General features: G+C 51.2%; 1 protein-coding gene across 2 annotated transcripts in view; it reads left to right on the top strand.

Annotated features, from left to right (window-relative positions):
* ACTN1 (actinin alpha 1) overlaps positions 1-11,287 on the top strand; it is a 96,595-nt gene extending 85,308 nt beyond the window's left edge. The window contains exons 13-22 of one of the 2 annotated variants that reach the window (XM_082849182.1): positions 349-457; positions 942-1,082; positions 1,915-2,097; positions 2,389-2,523; positions 3,604-3,783; positions 4,527-4,673; positions 5,626-5,706; positions 6,177-6,242; positions 7,461-7,619; positions 9,498-11,287. In XM_082849182.1, the coding sequence (XP_082705308.1) occupies positions 349-457; positions 942-1,082; positions 1,915-2,097; positions 2,389-2,523; positions 3,604-3,783; positions 4,527-4,673; positions 5,626-5,706; positions 6,177-6,242; positions 7,461-7,619; positions 9,498-9,656 (1,360 nt within the window). In that variant the 3' untranslated portion in view covers positions 9,657-11,287. The remainder of the gene's footprint in view (positions 1-348; positions 458-941; positions 1,083-1,914; positions 2,098-2,388; positions 2,524-3,603; positions 3,784-4,526; positions 4,674-5,625; positions 5,707-6,176; positions 6,243-7,460; positions 7,620-9,497) is intronic. The other variant, XM_082849181.1, reaches the window with a different exon arrangement.
* The last annotated feature ends 9,131 nt before the right edge of the window (positions 11,288-20,418 follow it).

Genomic DNA, 20,418 nt, shown 5'->3' on the forward strand with positions numbered 1-20,418 from the left:
TGACCGTCCTGTCCCAGGCCTTCGGTCCTCGCCTGTAACTGGTGTGGGACCAGAGGACGACCAGGTCTTGGCTCTGAGCTCTCGGCTGGCCTTAGTGGCTTCCTGTCGTTGGGCATTTTTGCAGGGTTGGGGTGGGGGCCCTTGCAGAGGAGAACTGGCCTTCGCTGGTCTCCTGCCAGTGGTCTCCTGAAAGCCAAGGAGTTGAGAGTGGGAGGGGAGTCCTAGAAGGCCTCATGAAGCGAGCACACCTGGCCTTCCAGTGCCACCAGCGCCCCAGCCCCAGGGAGAGGAGAGCAGGCCACGGAAGTCACCTGGGTCATCTGACTCCTCCTGTCTCCTCCCTCCCAGTGAGCTGGACTATTACGACTCACCCAGTGTCAACGCCCGGTGCCAAAGGATCTGTGACCAGTGGGACAATCTGGGGGCCCTAACCCAGAAGCGGAGGGAAGCTCTGGAGGTGAGGGCCCCGGAGGGAGGCGGAGGCCTGCCTTCAGCAACTCTCTTTGCTCTGGGCTGAGAGGCTCCACTGGGTTCCCCGGACCTTCCCCAGGCCTGGCCTGCCTGTGGAAGGCTCACATTGACCCTGGACTTGACCTTTGCTCTGATGGAGATGTCCTAATCATATCCCATCCTCCCAGTTTAGTGTACTCAGCCCCACCCCGGCTGTTTGAGAACTTTCTTGTTCTCCAAACCATACTCTCTGGGGCCCAGGCTGGGTGACTCAGTTGGGGGGTGGTCCATACACCCCATATTAAGAACCAGCACCTCAGAGAGAGCCTGTTCTTTCTGTCTTGAGTTAGTCGTGTGCTTCCAGACCTGAACCCCTTTGGGCTGGCCGGGAGGATCTCGAAGGCTGTTGGGAATAGGGGTGGGGGGATGCGATGATTCTGGACATGACTTTGCTAAACACCTCCCCACCTCCATGCCGTTGGCACTCCCAGCGGACAGAAAAACTGCTGGAGACCATTGACCAGCTGTACTTGGAATATGCCAAGCGGGCCGCACCCTTCAACAACTGGATGGAGGGGGCCATGGAGGACCTGCAGGACACCTTCATCGTGCACACTATCGAGGAGATCCAGGTGTGCTGCCGCCCCCCCCGCTCCCCGCCCCCAGAGGCCGGCTCCCCAGCTGCCCACGGCCCACACTCCTGCAGGACTGCCCCTGTACAGAGAGGACTGAGGCTAGCATCCCCAGGATGTTATAGATACGAAAGCTTTGCTTTTTATTTATTTTGACTCAGTCATATATGCACATGGTATAAAATCTAAAAGCTAAAAAGGCTAAGCAATAAGTTCCCTTCCTTGTCCCCCAGCCCCGAGTGCCCCTCCCCAGAGGTGAGCAGTATGACCACATGGTCTTTGCATAGGCAAGCACATTTATTTATTAACATGTTCTTCTCCACACTCCTTTTTTTATGCAAAAGGTTTATTATATACTGTATCCTGAGCCTTATATTTTTAACCTAACAATTATCTAGGAGCCCATTTCGTAGCAATAAGCTGTTCTTTTGTACAGCTGCAGAGTGTCAGACGAAAAAGGTTTTGCAAAGTGCTAAGGAATGTGTGTTGGGGGAGGTCACCTGAGGAGCAGACCTGGAGCACCCCTTGTCCCTGACCTGACTGTGGGGTGGTGAGCGCCCCCCCGGGGGGTTGCTGCTGACTTCACCAGTCCTGAGCGTGAAGCTGTCGGCACCTTCCCGTGGCCAGCCCGGCCGTCCTGGGGCTCCGCCGCGAGAGCCCTGGCTTGATACCGCTGGGCCTCCCAGCTGTTGTGCGGCCGGCCTCCGGTGGCCCCTCCACCCACCTCTACCCTGGGGCCTCCCTGGTCTCCTCTTGCCCACGGGAGGCACCAGTGAGTGGGAGGGACTTCCCTCCCAGTCACTGCTTCTCCTGCATGCCCGTCTATGTCCAGGGACTGACCACAGCCCATGAGCAGTTCAAGGCCACCCTCCCCGATGCTGACAAGGAGCGCCTGGCCATCCTAGGCATCCACAACGAGGTGTCCAAGATTGTCCAGACCTACCACGTCAACATGGCGGGCACCAACCCCTACACAACCATCACGCCTCAGGAGATCAACGGCAAATGGGACCACGTGAGTCCAAGGGCTGGGTGGGGTGTTGGCGGAGCCACTGTAAGTTTCAGAGGGGCGGGGATTTTTGTCTGTGTGTGTTGTTGATTTTCACTGACTTTTCATTGATTTCATTGTCACATAGTAAGTGCTCAGTATCTGTCAAGTGAATGAATGGCTGAATTTCTAGAACAGGTCAATGTGTTCACTCTATTACTGACTGGCCCCTTCCCTTCACGGCTCTTCCATTTCCTCTTCTGAAGTGGGGGCAGATGGCCGGCCCATCCCAGTGTCCCATGATTGTTCCTGCCCCAGGTACGGCAGCTGGTGCCTCGGAGGGACCAGGCTCTGATGGAGGAGCACGCCCGCCAGCAGCACAACGAGAGGCTACGCAAGCAGTTTGCGGCCCAGGCCAACGTCATCGGGCCCTGGATCCAGACCAAGATGGAGGTGGGGCCCATCGTGGGAAGCAGGGAGAGGGTTTCCACCCTTCCCAGCACCATCCCAGCCATTCAGGCTTGCCCTGTCTTCTCTGGGATGGGACCTGTGGGGACTGTGGAGTCTGGTCTGCTGCCCTGCGGGTGGGGGTGGAGTCTATGCGAGGAAGGCCTGTGGGGTGATTCCGGTGTCTGGTTTGAGAGCAAAGACCCACACAGGGACACCACTAAGGGTCCTTCCCACAGAAGGAGCGGTGCCTAGGCGACTGACTCTGCTTGCCCTCTGGCTTATGTGCTGACCAGGTCTCCCTCCTGAGTCGTGAGCTTGGTCAGACAGGGTGATCTCCCCAGAGAGAGAACCAAGCTTTGGGCAAGCGTGGAATTTTTTGCTGAACTGTTGGGCCAGGTATGGGGGTGATGTAGATAAGGAAGGGACACTGTGTGGGTTAGAGCATGGTGTCCCTCTGAGCTCCTTGAGGGCGGAGACCACGTCGAGTTCATGTTCGTGTCTTCCCTGCATCCCACCTCCACCTGCTTTATTAGCACATTGTGCGTAGTAGGTGCTCGGGATATATATATACATATATATATATATATATATATATAGAACTGAGCGCACAGAAGGTGCTTTTACGAGCAAGGTGTGCTTACATGGATGAAAGACTGACAGAAACGGGGACTAGTCCTGGACCATGGGGACAGGTGGGATTGAGGTGGGCAAGGCAGGCATCCTAGGAACAGAACAGCAGGAGCACGGCCATTGAGAAGGTAGGTGAGGTGCGCTGTGCCTGTGAGGGACCCAGCTCAGTGGGAGAGCGCCTGAGATGGATGGTAGCCGGGATTAGGCTTGAGAAGGGAGTTGGAGCAGAGGAGTGAACATTTACGTTAGCAACTGACCTCGCATCCCCTTCCTGAGGCTCAGAGGTGCCCGAGAGACAGGAGATATTCAACCGGTGATAACATTATCCTTTATGATGCTGTTTCCATGCCAAGAATCATCTGAGGGCTTGGTCAATGACCTGGGGGCCCCGATCTCCACCCCAGGGGCCCAGAGTGGGGCGGTCTGACAAGGGCCTCCTTCCCGGGTGAGCAGGAGATTGGGAGGATCTCCATTGAGATGCACGGGACCCTGGAGGACCAGCTCAGCCACCTGCGGCAATACGAGAAGAGCATCGTCAACTACAAGCCCAAGATCGACCAGCTGGAGGGCGACCACCAGCTCATCCAGGAAGCACTCATCTTCGACAACAAGCACACCAACTACACCATGGAGGTGGGTGGCACCAGCCTTGCTTCTCCAGAGAGGGACCCCCAGATCCCCTTCTGTTTCACCATCCTGGGCTGGGGTAGTGGTGGGGGGTTACCCATCATCCAAGAAAACTGGCCATAGTAGGATAAACTCTGGCTTTTAAGTGAGGGGCTACTCGCTTCTCCTCACTCCTGGAGCTCTGGGTCTTCCGTCCTCAGTGCCTTCTGAATTTCCCGAGGAGCTTGTTGAGAATGCAGATTTCCAGGCCCCGTCTCCAGAATCTGATTCACTAGGTCTGGAATGGGGCTCAGGAATCTAACTTTTTAACGAACAGCCAGTGATTCTGAGGCTGGTGGTCTCCAAACACTGGCCTGGCATCTGCTCTCTAAATGACCTACTTGTTTTGACCGTGAAGGCATGTGTGTGAGGTTATGGAGTTGGCTATTCAGGGAATTACCCACTTTTTTGTCCTTTAGTTTTTCCTGCTGCCAACTTCGCCCTCCTTCCTGACCTGACCACACTGGTCATTCTGGTCTCTGCCATCCCGGGCAGGGGCCACCACCCTCCTGTGCTTCCCCCTTCATCATCAGGGTCCCCTGTCCTGGTGGGTTGTCCTTGTCCTGGTTCCCCTGCCCTCTGGTGACCCTGTAAATCTGGACAGAAGGCCTGGTTCGATTGCTTTGGCCATTTTGATGGTCAGGGGAAGGAGCAGGCAGGGGTGGCCCAGGCCTGGGACCCCTTTGCTGACAGGCCCTGCCCACCCCCAGCACATCCGCGTGGGCTGGGAGCAGCTGCTCACCACCATCGCCAGGACCATCAACGAGGTGGAGAACCAGATCCTGACCAGGGATGCCAAGGGCATCAGCCAGGAGCAGATGAACGAGTTCCGGGCTTCCTTCAACCACTTTGACCGGGTGAGCCCCGCCCCCTGCACTCGCTTAGGGCAGCCCCAGCCCCTCCTGCCCCAGGGCCCTGGAGGGCACTGCCCAGCACGTGGGCCTGCTTCCTGGGCAAGTAGGGGCGGGGGGTGGCCGGGAGGAACTGCTGTCAGCCTGCCCTGACTCTGCACCGCGAGTCTTAGAAGCTGTCCTGGTGTCCCACGAGCTTCCCCGCTTTCCTGGAGAGAGTGCTCGCACTGTGAGTTAAGGAGAGAGCCTTTGACCCCTGACCCTTGGTCTCCTGCGACCAGGAGTCAACCCCCGGGAGCCAGGCTGCCATAGCCTCAAAGGAAGGCCTGCTGTCCCCTGGCTGTGGGGACCGTCCCTTGCTTCTGCCTCAGGACAGAGCAGGGGCTCCCTCCTCCCCGCCCCCCGGCCCCGGTGTAGCCTTTGGGACACTGCGGGGCTGTCAGAGTTGTCAGTCCTGGGTTCTCCTCCTAGCTCTGGGACAGGACAGTTCTGCGTGGGCTGCCCCTCCCAGTGCCCTGGGGCTTTGCGGTGGCCACAGGGGGCGGGAGCATGGTCTTAGGTGCTGCCCACCCCCCCTGCCTGCTTCACTGCCCTCCAGGCACCTGGGTGGGTGGAACCCTCCTGGAAACCCCGGTCTGGGCAGCGGGGCCGGAGGTGGGCTGGGCACTTGTGAGGCAGCTGCTTACCCCTGTGGCTCACCGTGCTCCCCTGTGGCCTGCCTTCCGGAGCAGGGCTGAGTGTGCCAGGGAGAGGGCCCCTGGGCCTCGTCTGTGTGTCTAACCGTGTGCACTTTTATTTCCCCTCCTCCCCCGACCCTCCGCCCTCCCCATCCGCATGCCTTTGTCCCTGTGTCTCCCCACACTCGCTACCCTCCACCGGGGCATGGCCCACCCCTCCCCTCACGGCCTCCACCTCCCTGGCACCGCATGGCTCGCTGGCTGGCGCACGGCGGCCCCAGGATCACTCCGGCACGCTGGGTCCCGAGGAGTTCAAAGCCTGCCTCATCAGCTTGGGTTATGATATTGGCAACGACCCCCAGGTACTCGCCTCCTGCATGGAGCACGCTCAGGGGTGGCGTCCGGGGCGAGAAATAACGCGTTTCTCCTTTTTCTTTTCTCTCTCTGTCTGGATCTCCCTGTCTCCCCTTCCCTGTGGGCCGCGGGGCTCGTCTTCTCCTGCTGTCCCCCCTGGCCCGTGTCGGGCTCCTCCCCCCACTACTCCGACCTCTGCCCTCGGTTGTCTTTCGTGGGAACCTGCTCGGTGCCCACCTTCCTCTCTCCTCGTCGCTCTCCATCCTGTGGACGGATATTTGCATCTCCCTGCTCTGTCTTCCTCCTTCCTGTGGACTTTTCCCCCGGATGTGTATTTGCATCTGCTCCTCCTACGTTCCTGTCCCCTTCCTGACCCCCAAACCGTACACCTCGACCTCCCCTCTGGCCACCTGGGCCATGTCTTCCTGGCCCTCGGCCGGCCCTTCCTCCTTGTGTCTCGGTGCCACTGGCCCCACAGAAGAAGACAGGCATGATGGACACGGATGATTTCCGCGCCTGCCTTATCTCCATGGGTTACAACATGGTAATGTAAACCCCACTCTCTGGCCAGGGGCAGCCAGCTGACTCGAGAGGCCGAGTCCTGGCCGTGGCGGGCTGGAGGCCCTCAGGCTCAGGGTGCCCTCCCCAGAGGGGCCTCAAGATTCTGGTCCATGGGGAAGATGGTGCCCTGAAGGCTGAGCCCAGCCGCAGGGCCTGTGTGTGTCCCACAGACCTGGCCTTCTCACCTCTCTCTGCTGGTGTATCTTTTGATATTTACAGTGGACGTGGGCCTTTTCTCTCCCACTGTGGATGGTGGGGCTGACCCCAAGGCTGCCAGGAAGGACTGGTGGTGGGCACTCTGGGTGGGGCTTGGTCCTGCTTCATCTCGCATGAGGCGTGGAGATTTCCACCTCTGCCCGTGTGATGGCTCCAGCCAGGCCTGCTGCCCCTTTGCCGTTTCCTCAAGCCCCTCCCCAACCTTCTCAGCTGCCAGCCCTCGTGCCGGCCTTCTGAGCGGGACAGGGGCCTCAGCCAGGCAGCCCGGCGACGCCTGGGCTGTGGTGCAGAGTGCAGAGCCCATGGGCTGCCCAGCAGAGGGGCAGGGGCACGGGCTTTAGAAACAGGGAACCCAGGAATAAATCCTAGCTCTGCCATCACCAGCTTGGGGGCCCGGATAAGGTGAGGGGAGCCCTGCCCTACTGTTGTAATGGTTAAGTGAAGGAACTCACGTGAGTGCTGTGCCCATGTCTGACACATAGAAAGTACAGTGCGGTGGAGGCAGACCACCCAAGTTCAAGTCTCAGCTCTTCTACCTACTGGCTGTGTGACCTTGGGCAAGTCACTAAGCCTATCTGGGCCTTAGGTTTCTCATCTGGGAACCTGATGGCAATAATAAAATACCTACCTCATATGGTTGTGAGGAGGGTTCAGTGAATTATACACAGCACTTAGAATAGTGCCTGGTATATAGTATATGCTATGGGAGTGTTAGCCATTGCTGTCATTAATTATTATCAGCGTTATCATTTTTGCTCCAAGAGGAATCAAGGCATCCGTAGAGGGCGGGAAGCCTGAACTGGGTCTTCATTATTGGGTATTATGTTCCTATCATGCCCTCAAGACAACCCAGGTTAGGTCAGGGGTCTGCTTTGCCCTCTCTAATAGCCTCAGGCTACTCCGAGCCCACAGGGGCTTGAGGTCCATAGAGAGAGGAGACCGTGGCTGAGAGGATGACAGGCCTGGGATTGGCTCTTCCCTCCAGGGAGAGGCAGAATTTGCCCGCATCATGAGCATTGTGGACCCCAACCGCCTAGGGGTAGTGACGTTCCAGGCCTTCATCGACTTTATGTCCCGTGAGACGGCTGACACAGATACAGCAGACCAAGTCATGGCTTCCTTCAAGATCCTGGCCGGGGATAAGGTGGGTCTGCTGTGGTGTGGGCACCATGCTGGGGCGGACGGATCTGGAGGGGTGGTCGTGAGCACCTCCACTGCTCCTCCTTCCCCCCCACCCCCGGGCCTCCTTGCTGTCACCTCTACCCATTTCTGTAATGTCTTGGGATCAGCTAAGGCATTAGGACACAGCGTTAGCTTAAGGGGGTCCCCTGCCAGGGACACTGCATGTCATACTTGTGATGAGATACTGGTGACGAAATGATGGATGGTGGAGGGCAGTCCAGTCAGGTGGAGTGTGTGAGTGGGTGATGGAAGGTCCATCTGGGAACTTGGACTTCGCCCCTATATCATTCTGGGCACAAGGTATGGCATATAGGTAGGGAGCAAGAAGGAAGCGTGTGTCTCATTTTTCTACCCTGAGCAGCAGTCAGCTTCAATTTTCCAAATCTCCCAAGTTCCCTGCAGTGCACTGCTTGACAGTGGAAACGTGGGAGCATCCAGGGGAATTTGGGGGCAGAGACATCTAGAGGCCAGATTCCCTTTCTGAAAAATTCACAGGATAATCCTTATGCCATCCTTCCTTAGCCAATAGGGAGTATAGTTTCTGCAATGTTTTAATCTATATGGAAATAAAGACTCAACCCACAAAGTGGTTCCTAAAGGTCTGACTTAAGTTCGAGGACAGCGTGTTAGAGTCAGCACTTCGGAGCTGGAAGGACCCTGAGAAGCCACCTCCTTGAAGGGACTCATTTTGTAGAGGAGGTCTCCGGGGCCCAGAAAGGGACCTGGTCTTCTGACTTTTGAAGTGACCTGAGGGCCAGCCCCTCCCTCCTTCAGACTGGCTCCTGGGGGACTCTGGCAGAAGTAGGGCATAGGACGGGGTCCCGCCTTGTGGGTCAGAGCCCCTGAGCTCCTGTGGCGCCTCAAGCTCCCAAAAGAAGTAGCTTCCAAGTAGCCTTTCATGGGCGAGCCCAAGGCGGGGAGAAAGCAGAGACCCAGACTGGGAGCCAGGCCATGTGGGGTCAGGTCCAAATTTCGCAAACACGGTTCAGATAGCTGTCTGTGGCGATGATGCTATCTGATGATGATTGATGCTCATGTAATTTGCAGGAGTTGGGTGATGTCCTCGGAGCCCAGCTGAGTGGGTGTGGGGGGCCCTACTCTGTCCCACCAGATACGGTGCTGCTGTTCCTGCCTGTGGCCGGGGCGGGCTAGAGCGATACGTGGAAAGATTACAGGTGCAGTTAGCACTTCCAGTTAGCTTGGAAACCGCCTCAAGTAGTTATAGAAGTGGAAAACTTATAAGGGGACTTAAATACACACACACGCACGCACACACACACACACACACACACATGTATATGGTTATATATGTGTATATGTATCGTATGTATATACCTACACATACATATATATGTACATGTGCATGTGTGTACACACATGTTATGTGTATATATCGTACATATTTATACACACATATGTATATGGTTATATGTGTGTATATATCATATATTTATATACACATGTATATGGTTATGTGTGTGTATGTATATATCATATATTTATATGCACACATGTATACGGTTATATATGTGTATATGCATATATACCGTATATATTTATATACACGTGTATATGGTTATATTTGTGTGTGTGTGTATATCGTATATATTTATATACATACACATATATACATACATATGAATGTGTAATATACGTGTGCGTGTGTGTATATACACAACAAACACACGTATTTCTATATCCAGAAGTATGAGGACAGGGCCAGAACGGGGATGGAACAGGGTACCTAATGTCACGAGTGAGGTTTACGGCCTCTGGCCTTTGCGGCCGCTTTGCTTTATGGCCACCCTGACCCGCCGTCCTGACCGCGCTCTCTCCGCAGAACTACATCACTGTGGACGAGCTGCGCCGTGAGCTGCCGCCTGACCAGGCTGAGTACTGCATCGCGCGAATGGCCCCCTACACCGGCCCCGACGCCGTGCCAGGTGCTCTGGACTACATGTCCTTCTCCACGGCGCTGTATGGCGAGAGTGACCTCTAACCCCCTCCTGCCGGCCCACGCCCTTGCCCCCGTCGCCATGCGCGCCCAGCCCTGCGCCTCAGCTGTCCCCCCTCTCCCGCCCAGGTTTGGTTCGCGCTCCGCCTCCAAAGGGGCGAGCTGGACCCAAGTGGCATCGAGCCTCCCAGACCGCGAAGTGACAGTTTACAAAATTATTTTCTGCAAAAAAGAAAAAAAGTTACGTTAGAAAAAGTAAAAAACCACATATTTTATTATAGAAAAAGTATTTTTTTCTCCACCAGACTTAAATGGAAAAGAGGAAAAATTAACTATTTGCACCGAAATGTTTTGTTTTGTTGTGACATAGGAAAATAACCAAGCACAATGTTATATCCATCCTTTTTATCGATTTTTTTTTTCTATCTGTACCATCTGCTGTATTCATTTCTCCAATCTCATGTCCACCTTGATGTGGAGTGGGGGGGTGAGGGTAGGGGATAATCTTGTCAAAGGCACATTGGTGCATGTGTGTTTGCTAGCTCACCTGTCCATGAAAATATTTTATGATATTAAAGAAAATCTTTTGAAATGGCTGTTTTTTTAAGGAATAGAATTTATGTGGCTTGTCTTCTCATTTTTAAGTCCAGAGGTGTAATTAGCCTATTTATCAGCACACACTTTTTTTTTTTTTTTAATATTGCTCATTAAAAATGGTCAGGGGCTTCCCTGGTGGCGCAGTGGCTGAGAGTCCGCCTGCCGATGCAGGGGACACAGGTTCATGCCCCGGTCCGGGAGGATCCCACATGCCGCGGAGCGGCTGGGCCCGTGAGCCATGGCCGCTGAGCCTGCGCGTCCGGAGCCTGTGCTCCGCAACGGGAGAGGCCACAACAGTGAGAGGCCCGCGTACTGCCAAAAAAAAAAAAAAAAAAAGGTCAGGACAGGGGCTTCCCTGATGGGGCAGTGATTAAGAATCCGCCTGCCAATACAGGGGACACGGTTTGATCCCTGGTTGGGGAAGATCCCACAGGCCACAGAGCAGCTAAGCCCGTGCGCCACAACTACTGAGCCTGCGCTCTAGAGCCCCCGAGCCACAACTACTGATGCCCGCACGCCTAGAGCCCGTGCTCCGCAATAAGAGAAGCCACTGCAATGAGAAGCCCGCGCACCGCAGCAAAGAGTAGCCCCCGCTCGCCGCAAGTAGAGAAAGCCTGCACGCAGCAACGAAGACCCAAGACCCTCGCGGCCAAAAATAAAATAAATTAATTATTTTTAAAAAGCAACACTAAAAAAAAACGGTCAGGAGAAAGTTGGCAAGCGTGGACCACTTTGATGCTGCCTGGCACACACCATATTAAAGCAACAGCGCTCCCATGCCAGCTCTTTGCTTGCTCCTTGCTTACTGTTTTACAGAAGTGTGTGTGGGGTCGATGGTGTGGGGGCACCTGGACCGCCCCTAATATGCTCTTGACCTTGGCGTGTTCCATCTTCTTACACTTCAGTTTCGTTTTTAAAAGGAGAAGGTCGTTTCCTCACGAGGCTCCTATGAGTTAAAAGTAGGCTCCACCTTCATTTGTTTCCCACAGCATCAAACAGCTCTGTAACATCTATATGCCCCCCTTCCTTTTATTTTTGCCACAGGGGACACATTCTCAGAGGCATCTCGTCCCTTGCTATTCAGACTGTTCCGCAGACGGCCGCTGTCCAGCATCACCTGGAGCTTGTTGGAAATGCAGGCTCTCAGGCCCCACCCCAGACCTTCCTGAATCAGAATCTGCCTTATAACAAGGTCCCCAAGACATCTGTTTGCACTTCTGTAGCTTCTCCTGTTTTTTCCCCTTACCTGTGTTTCCTCCTTGAGGTTATCAGGCAATGAAGACTGCCGATAATGATACCAGTAATAGTAACAGTGCAGTGATTTACAGAAATGTAACTTAGCAATGGAAGCTAAAGGTCTGTGTTCCAGTTCTGGTTGTGTCTAGGAGTAAAACAGTTTGGTGTAGTGGTTACAGGGAGTTGGGTCTGTGGAGTCTGCCAGTGTTCAAATTCATGACTGCCGTTTACAAAACGGTTAACTGTGCACTACAGTTCCCTTATCTGTTAACAGGGAATAATAGTGCTGTTGGAAAGTTGATGCTGTAATACACAGAGCTCCTAAAATATTAGTGCATATAAATGTTAGCTGTCAATCTTATTTTAAGTTTCAAGGGATTCGCTTGAAGGATCTCTTAAAAAGAGAACCCTCAACGTGATATGTCCTCTCATATAAGAGGACTAAGCCTAAATCAGAACTTACTGAACTGGAGCCAAAGATAAGTTCTTCAGTGTGAGGCCCTCTTGTTTAGGAATTAGTTCTATGAGTTTCTGGAACACCCCTGCCCTGGGAAAGAGGCAAGGCTGCTCAGGAGAAAAGACATGGGGAGAGAGGTTGGCTTTTGCTTTGGTAAACATTCCTATAGGTTTTACCACTGGCTGGTAAGCCAGTAAATGCTCAAGGTGGGTCTGCTCTGACTGCAGCTCTGTGGGGAAAACTGTGGAAAAAGGCCAGAGCCTGCTCTCAAAGTCTTTGGAGAGAGGTCGATAAGCAAGATACGTTGTTTTAGCTATTTACATGCAAGTCTACCCAAGGGCATGGTGGTATAGGAGTTGAGGAGAGGGAAACTGTTCCAACCAGAAAGTTTCCTAAACTCAGGGTGTAAGTTCTTTAATAAGCTTCAATTCCAGGGACTTCCTGGTTAAGACTCCATGCTCCCACTGCAGGGGATGTGGGTTCAATCCCACATGCCATGTGGCGTGGCCAAAATATTTTTTTTTAAAAAAGCTTCAATTTCCAGAGATACGATCCATTTTTAAAAGAATGTGTGAGTCATTTGAATGAAGTGTGTTTACAGACTTATTCCACAGCCTTCAAGAGTTTGAGTTTCTCAGTGTTCAAGGGTGCTTGTATGTGTGCAAATGACTATAATTAAATTAATTTTCAATCTGTTAAAGGAGTATAATCTTAAAAATTGATTTCTTAAGCTTTGAAGGTCATCATGGACATCTTGTTTTATTGATAATATAATTTTTCTGTAAAAATAAAAACGCTCTTGTCCTAATCATTCATACATTTAACAGATTTAATCCCCCCAAACAACCCTGCTTGCAAATTTCATTAAATTCCTTTAAATATTTTAAATGTATTTATAAGTTTTAGTAATTCTTTCCAGGACATCAGACTCCCAACCCAGGAAGATTCAAATCCAAGCGGCAAAGTTTCACTCAGCACAAAGCAATTGAAGTATTATAAATGTAGTAAGTCACGTTCTCTGGAGCAGTTCAAAGCTGTTTACTAACGATTCTCTTACACCTCCAGAATTAAAATCACACGTCTCATTTCAATTATACATTTCAGATGAAAAACCACAAAGCTAATATATGCCAGGTTCTCTGCCGTGTTCAGTCACCTTAAATTAACCCACTGGTTGTCATGATGCTTACAAACTGCTGAACACCTCCAAAGTATTAGTACTAAGAGTTTGATTTACTTCATCTGTTTACTTATTTCTAAATAGGTGATTTCAAGTCCCTTTACTCCTCATTGCTGGCTTTTGGGGTCAAAGGTTCAGGTGATTACATATCATGTACATCTAGGAAAATACCATTAAGAGGAGTCCTCTTCTAGGGGCTTCCCTGGTGGCGCAGTGGTTGAGAATCTTCCTGCTAATGTAGGGGACACGGGTTCGAGCCCTGGTCTGGGAGGATCCCACATGCTGCGGAGCAACTAGGCCCGTGAGCCACAACTACTGAGCCTGTGTGTCTGGAGCCTGTGCTCCACAACAAGAGAGGCCCGCGCACCGCGATGAAGAGTGGCCCCCGCTTGCCACAACTAGAGAAAGCCCACGCACAGAAACGAAGACCCAACACAGCAAAAATAAATAAATTAATTAATAAACTCCTACCCCCAACATCTTAAAAAAAAAGGAAAAAAAATTAAACAAAAGAGGAGTCCTCTTCTAGTCTTTGAACTCTGTGGTGGACTGAATAACGGTCCCCACAAGATGTCCATGTCCTAATCCCTGGGACCTGTGACCGTGTTACTTTACATGGCAAATGGGACTTCGCAGAGGGTAATTGAGTTAAGGTACTTAATGGGGAGGTTATTCTGGATTATCTGGTTGGGCTCTTACTAAGAGGGAGCCAGGCCAGCAATGTCAGAAGATGTGATGATGGAGGTGGAGGTTGGAATGACATGAGGCCACAAGCCAAGGAAGGCACTATCCTCTAGAAGCTGGAACAGGCAAGGAGATGAACTCTCCCCTAGAGCCTCCAGAGGGAATGCAACCCTGCTGGCCCATTTTGGGTTTCTGAACTGTAAGACAGTAAATTCATATTTTAAGCCACTACATTTGTGGTAATTTGTTACAGCAACAATAGGACACTAATACTTGCTCCATTATCCAGGCCTCTGGGAAGCCTGGCTGCCTCCCTGACACCAGTGACCCACGTTACAGGCTTGAGGCTTTGGAGAAACCACCCCAGCTTCAGAGACCTGAACTTGCAACGTCATCCCTGGGAGGCTGTCACAGCTACTGGACCAGAACTCCTCACCCTAACATCGCCAGTCTGCAGAGGAGGGAGATGGAAGCTTCAAAACTCTGAAACTCCAAAAGGGCCAGAATGATTAGGCCCAGCAGGAGGTGGGTAGGCTGATTAGCTCACCTGGTTAGTGGCACTGGCTGAGGGGATGAAGGCTGTGGGCTTAACCCCCGATGGGGTAGATGACCTCACACGGACAAGTCTGCCCCGAGGTCATAGGCTGCTCTTTCACCCCCTAGGGGGACAGAAGAGAGGTAACTAAGCACCAGCACTGCCACTAAAACCATTGAAGAACCTTGTCTACGTGCAGTGCCCTGGAGGACGGCACTGGACAGACACCCCTCTCACCCAGCACCGGGCAAACCTGGACATCAGAGCTGGAAGCCTACGTCGAGGCAGAGAGGGCCCAGAGATAACAGGACACTCAGACATGGTGGGATAGGGTCCTTCAGCTAAACTATAGCTCTAGAAGCCACTCTGTGGCCGTGGAGGCTTTCAGAGCCCCGAGAGTGGCGGGGCAGCCCCTGTCTGCGCAGGCACAGCTAAGGTGCTGCAGTGGGACACTTTGCTAGTGATTGGACCACTGCGCCGGCTTAGAGACAAACGGGAAATAGGCTTCAGGGTGTCTCCAGAGCCCAGGGCCTAGGCAGCAGCCCAGCTTCAGGCAGGGACTGACCACAGCCCCCAGAAAGCCCTCGGGAAGCCAAGAGCCTGCCATCTCTCCTTCTCATCTCGGCCCCTCTTTGTGCGGGAGCTTCGCTCCTCTCTCAGGCACAGCTCTCTCTGGTCGTGACCCCTGTGGTGGGAGAGGCTGACCCCATGTACCCCAGTGTTTTCCTCTACACAAGAAGCTAGTCCCAATTCCAAGATTGCAGGACCCACTTGGCCCAGCCTGGCCTGGTCTGACACAGTGATGCCTACCAGTGGATGAGGCTGAGGCCATCAGTCAGGAGAAGGGTGGGACAGATAACTCAAAAGGCGGCCTTATAAGAGCTACCTCAGTTCATTATCAATTTTCACATCTCTGAGATTGGGATGTAGCTTATGACCAATCTCACGTTAGAATTAATGGTATCCTACCATTGCTGTTGGCAAGGTGGCAGTCATGACCTAGAGTCACTGCCTGCCCTTTTGAAGTAGGAAAGTGAGTCCTGGTTTTGTCTCAAACTTCCATTAACACCTTCTGGTAAGATCAGGCACCAGGATCAAAGCCTGCAGAATGGGTATACAGAAAGACGATCTGGAGGTCATAGTGGAGCTCTCTCTTATGAAAAGCTGCATTATTAATGCTATGGATCGAAATGACATGTGGAAAATGCACTTAAAGACTGTGACAAGGAATTCAGGAGAGTTGGACTCTGCGTTTGAGAAGTTTTAGCAAATTTGTTTTGCTCATACTTTCTTTTTTATCTCTGCACAAGAGTGACAGATGATAAAAACGTTTAAAGTCTAAAAGAGCTCGTTCAATAAGTACAAAATGCACATAAGTACAAAATAAAAGAATGATAAGAAAGCATTGTGTTACAGTTTCGTTGGTTACACATTTTCTTTCTTGATGGTTTATAAAATAATGGAGCGTCTTCTAAATCTGGCTGTATTTTAGATTCAATGAAATATGGCCCACGGAACAGATTACCTGTCAACTCCCCAACCTTCTGGATTCTATTTTTGATGAGAGCACAAAAGAAAGATTCATCCTAAACCTACTCTATGTAATTTGGCAAGCTAAGAGGTCCTCAGCCAATGGAAAACCTCCATTCTTATCACAGATTACTTTAACATATGGTCTCTAATCGCCCCTCTCTAGCATCTTCCATTTCTCATTATCCTGTTTTTCTTAGACATCTCTTTGAATCCTACTTTTCCAACAGAAAGTGCAAGAGAGATTTTGCAAACTTTTAATACCTGGGAAGATGGCTTCCGAAAGCAAGCTATTTGAAAGAGGGTTTGTGAACACTTGTGAAGGGATGCAGCCATCCCTGGGTGCAGCCCGGTTCCGTGAAGAGCAGGTGCTGCTTGACTAACATTGTCTTCTTTTGGGGTTGGTACTGGGCTCTTCAGAAAGAGCAATATAAAGATGTCTCAGTCCTGGGATTCCCTGGTGGCGCAGTGGTTGAGAGTCCGCCTGCCGATGCAGGGCACACGGGTTCGTGCCCTGGTCCGGGAAGATCCCACATGCCGCGGAGCGGCTGGGCCCGTGAGCCATGGCCGCTGAGCCTGCGCGTCCGGAGCCTGTGCTCCGCAACGGGAGAGGCCACAGCAGTGAGAGGCCCGCGTACCGCAAAAAAAAAAGATGTCTCAGTCCTTTCTGAAATTCAGACAAGCAGCGTCTCCTCTATTCCTGGCGGGGACGATAGAGAGTCCCACTGCAGTGCTAAGTGGCTGTGTAAAAAAAACCGTGCCCAGGGTGTGCTGCCTTATGAATCTGATGACTTCTGGGAGGTTGCTATAGGCTGTAAGGACCGATTGTTGGTTCTGTTTTGTTTAAGTCCTACTGACTTGGACTCATCAACCCCACAGGTGCTATGAAGCCTATAAGGTAAATGAGAGAAATAGGATCTCAAAAGATCTCAACAGGCAGTAATGATGGGAGTAATCTTATAAGGTTACATTTCATGGGAATGCAGGTAAAACCCTGGAAGTGGGTCTAAAAATAAACAGGATGTGGGAGATACCCTGGAAAGGAGACCAAGAATATCCCCAACTTAATACGAGTGAACAGTATGGAGAAGCAGCTCCAAAGAGCTAATTTGATCTTGGGCTGGACCAATAGCTTGGAAACTCAGAAGGTGCTTGTGCCCACATTATCTGCCAATTGCAGCAGAAGCATGGAAAGCTGGTCTTTAACAGACACAATGAAGCAATGCTGCAGTGGGGGAGAGACCTAGCCCCATGTCAGCTCAAGCCTGTGAGTGAGATGAGCTGGATCCTGGTACCTCGTGACACATTTTCCTTTTCCTGCTCTGTCCAGAACAGCCAAGCTTGGAGCCAAGGTGGGTGGGAGGAGAAAGGGGGGATGGAGAGAGAGAAAAGGATATTTTGGTCTCATACACAATCAGCCTGAGATGATTAGATGTAATATCTCATGCATGTACTCAACCCAGCGTCATTTGAGGATGATATTAGGTTGTGTATTTGGTTAGGACCCTTCTAGACCAAGAGCCACAAAACCCAACCCAAGCTGGTAAGGCCGAGGGTGATTTACTGGCCTGGATAACTGAAGTGTCCGGAGGTAATGCCTGAGGCAGGGGCTTACATGCTGCCAGCAGGACCTAGTTTCTCTGGATGGACTTCATTCTCAAACATGCTGTCCTGCTTCAGTCCAGTGAGTTCACAGCACACCATCGTCTAGAGCTTTCCTTGGGGGTAAGTAACCCAAACTAAGACACAGACCATTCTTGGGGACATGCTTGGGAGAGTGACTTCACCTGAGACTCTTGAGATGGGTGCCCAGGGGCCCCATGCCTTGTGCTCACACAGTACTAGAACACTTGGACCTGCCGGCTGCAGAAACTGTCCTTGCTGCCGTGTTGAGAAGGGAACACCAAGGGTGTGGGAAGGGGGCTGCCGCCTCTCTCTGGGCTGCCTACGTGTTTCTTCATGTGCAGCCAGCAGCTGGCAGGATTGGAAAATAGGGAGACTCCTGCATGCCTTGGGGAGGTGTGAGGAGTCCTGGTGGTCAGCCATGTTGGCACTCAGAAGACTGTCCCTGGGCACCTGTGGGAGAGCCCAGACTTAGGATCAAAATTCTCATTTTATAGTTCAAGGCAATGGGAAAATAGGGTTCTTTACGTAAAACTTCTCTTTATAGGTTGTCTTTTAGAACGCATCTATTCACTACGGGTTGCCTAGAGTAGGGTGGATGTAAATGAAATTCTAGAATGAAGCAACTAATCCAGTGTCCAGTAAGCCCCCGTTAAGGCTTCCTTCCACCTTCCCCACACCGCTACCGGAAAGCTGCTTTTTGAGAAAGCGGTTCTTAAAATTAGCTAGGTGGATGCTGCCCTCCAGTGGCCAGATGTGTCCTTACAGCGTTTCCCAGTTTGAGAGGAGCAGGGAGCAAGACCCGGGCAGGCGCCCTCACATCCTCCTTGCTTTCTTTGCACTGCTCCCAGCGGGTCCCAGCTGGGCTGTTCCTGGGATGTTGGGGGCCATGGTCTGTGCCACAGAGGGACAGCAGAAGCAACATTTAGCGGGAGAAAAACAATGACTAACACTTGTTGACACTTACTTTGTGCTGGCCCAAGTCTTAAGCGATTTCTCTGCGTTTAATCGTCACACATACTATTATTACCCCATTTTAAAAACCAGGAAACCAAGGCATAGAAACCTTAAGTTAGTGGCCAAGCTGAGATTTGAACCCAGGTCTCTCTAGTCTCCAGAAGCAATGTTTCATTCACTTTACCAGTGGTACTCAAACTTTGCTATGCCCAAGAATTGTTTAGGGAGTTTGTCAAAGATGCAGAATCCAGGGCTCTGTCCCCTAAGATTGTGATTGAGTGGGTCTAAGAGGAGCAAAGACAACTGGGAATCTGTCCCCGGGACATTATGGGTAGAATCTAGTAAGTAGTCCAAGCAGGGTCACGGGCCACACTTTGGGAAGCATTAGATTAAGATCTCATCATTACTAGGAGGAATAATTTGTCAGACATAAGAAAGAACTTTATAATAGTCATATATTCTAATTCAAACTAATGTCTACATGCCAAGCATTTTAGTAGGTGCTCACAGACGCAATCTCATTTCCCGTCCTTGGTGACTCTTGGAGGTTGGTGGCCCCAATTTGCAGATGAAGATGCCAAGGTGTGAACCTCCAAGAGAGAAGAAATCCCTCCTCTCCTTTCTTCTATTTTGAGGCTCCTTTCATTGGCACTCATCATGGTGGGTAGTCCCTGATGCCACTCCAAAATATGCCACTTCGACATAAGGATTATTTTGAACTGAAGGCAATTGAGAAGAAGATACAAGAAAAGCTCTCTTCCCTTCTCCTATGTGCCTAAAAGCAGGACATAAATTTGTAAATGTATGTATCATTTGTAAGTTTTACTCTCTACCAGGAAGTCCAGAAGTTAATCACTGGCTGCAACCCTAGACCCTCAGCAGCCCAGAGACAGCATCAGAGGAATCTACACACAAACCTTGCTAAAACTAGCTCTTAGCTACCATTGGCTTCCCCATATATTTGCCTTCCTACAATTTTCCACCCTAGAAACTCAGTCCTTTTCCTGTGTCTTATCACTTCTCTAAAAAAAAATTTTTTTAACATCTTTTTTTTTTTTTAAATAAATAAATTTATTTATTTATTTTTGGCTGTGCTGGGTCTTTGTTGCTGCGTTCAGGCTTTCTCTAGTTGCGGTGAGAGGGGGCTACTCTTCGTTGCGGTGCGTGGGCTTCTCATTGCGGTGGCTTTTCTTGTTGTGGAGCACGGGCTCTAGGCACGCGGGCTTCAGTAGCTGTGGCTCATGGGCTCTAGAGCGCAGGCTCAGTAGTTGTGGCACACGGGATTAGTTGCTCTGCGGCAGGAGGGATCTTCCCAGCCCAGGGCTCAAACCCGTGTCCCCTGCATTGGCAGGCGGATTCTTAACCACTGCACCACCAGGGAAGCCCCCCTAACATCTTTATTGGAGTATAATTGCTTTAAAATGTTGTGTAGTTTCTGCTGTATAACAAAGTGAATCAGATATATGTATATATATATATATCCCCATATCCCCTCCCTCTTGCGTCTCCCTCCCACCCTCCCTAACCCACCCCTCTAGGTGGTCACAAAGCATGGAGCTGATCTCCCTGTGCTATGTGGCTGCTTCCCACTAGCTATTTTACATTTGGTAGTGTAGATATGTCCATGCCACTCTCTCACTTCATCCCAGCTTACCCTTCCCCCTCCCCATGTCCTCAAGTCCATTCTCTATGTCTGCATCTTTATTCCTGTCCTGCCCCTAGGTTCATCAGAACCTTTTTTTTTTTTTTAGATTCCATATATATGTGTTAGCATACGGTATTTGTTTTTCTCTTTCTGACTTACCTTACTCTGTATGACAGACTCTAGGTCCATCCACCTCACTACAAATGACTCAGTTTTGTTTCTTTTTACGGCTGAGTGATATTCCATTGTATATATGTGCCACATCTTCTTTATCCATTCATCTGTCGATGGACACTTAGGTTGCTTCCATGTCCTGGCTATTGTAAATAGAGCTGCAATGAATATTGTGGTACATGATTGTTT

Source organism: Leucopleurus acutus, assembly GCF_964270905.1.
Source record: "Leucopleurus acutus genome assembly, chromosome: 1".
NCBI lineage: Eukaryota > Metazoa > Chordata > Mammalia > Artiodactyla > Delphinidae > Leucopleurus > Leucopleurus acutus.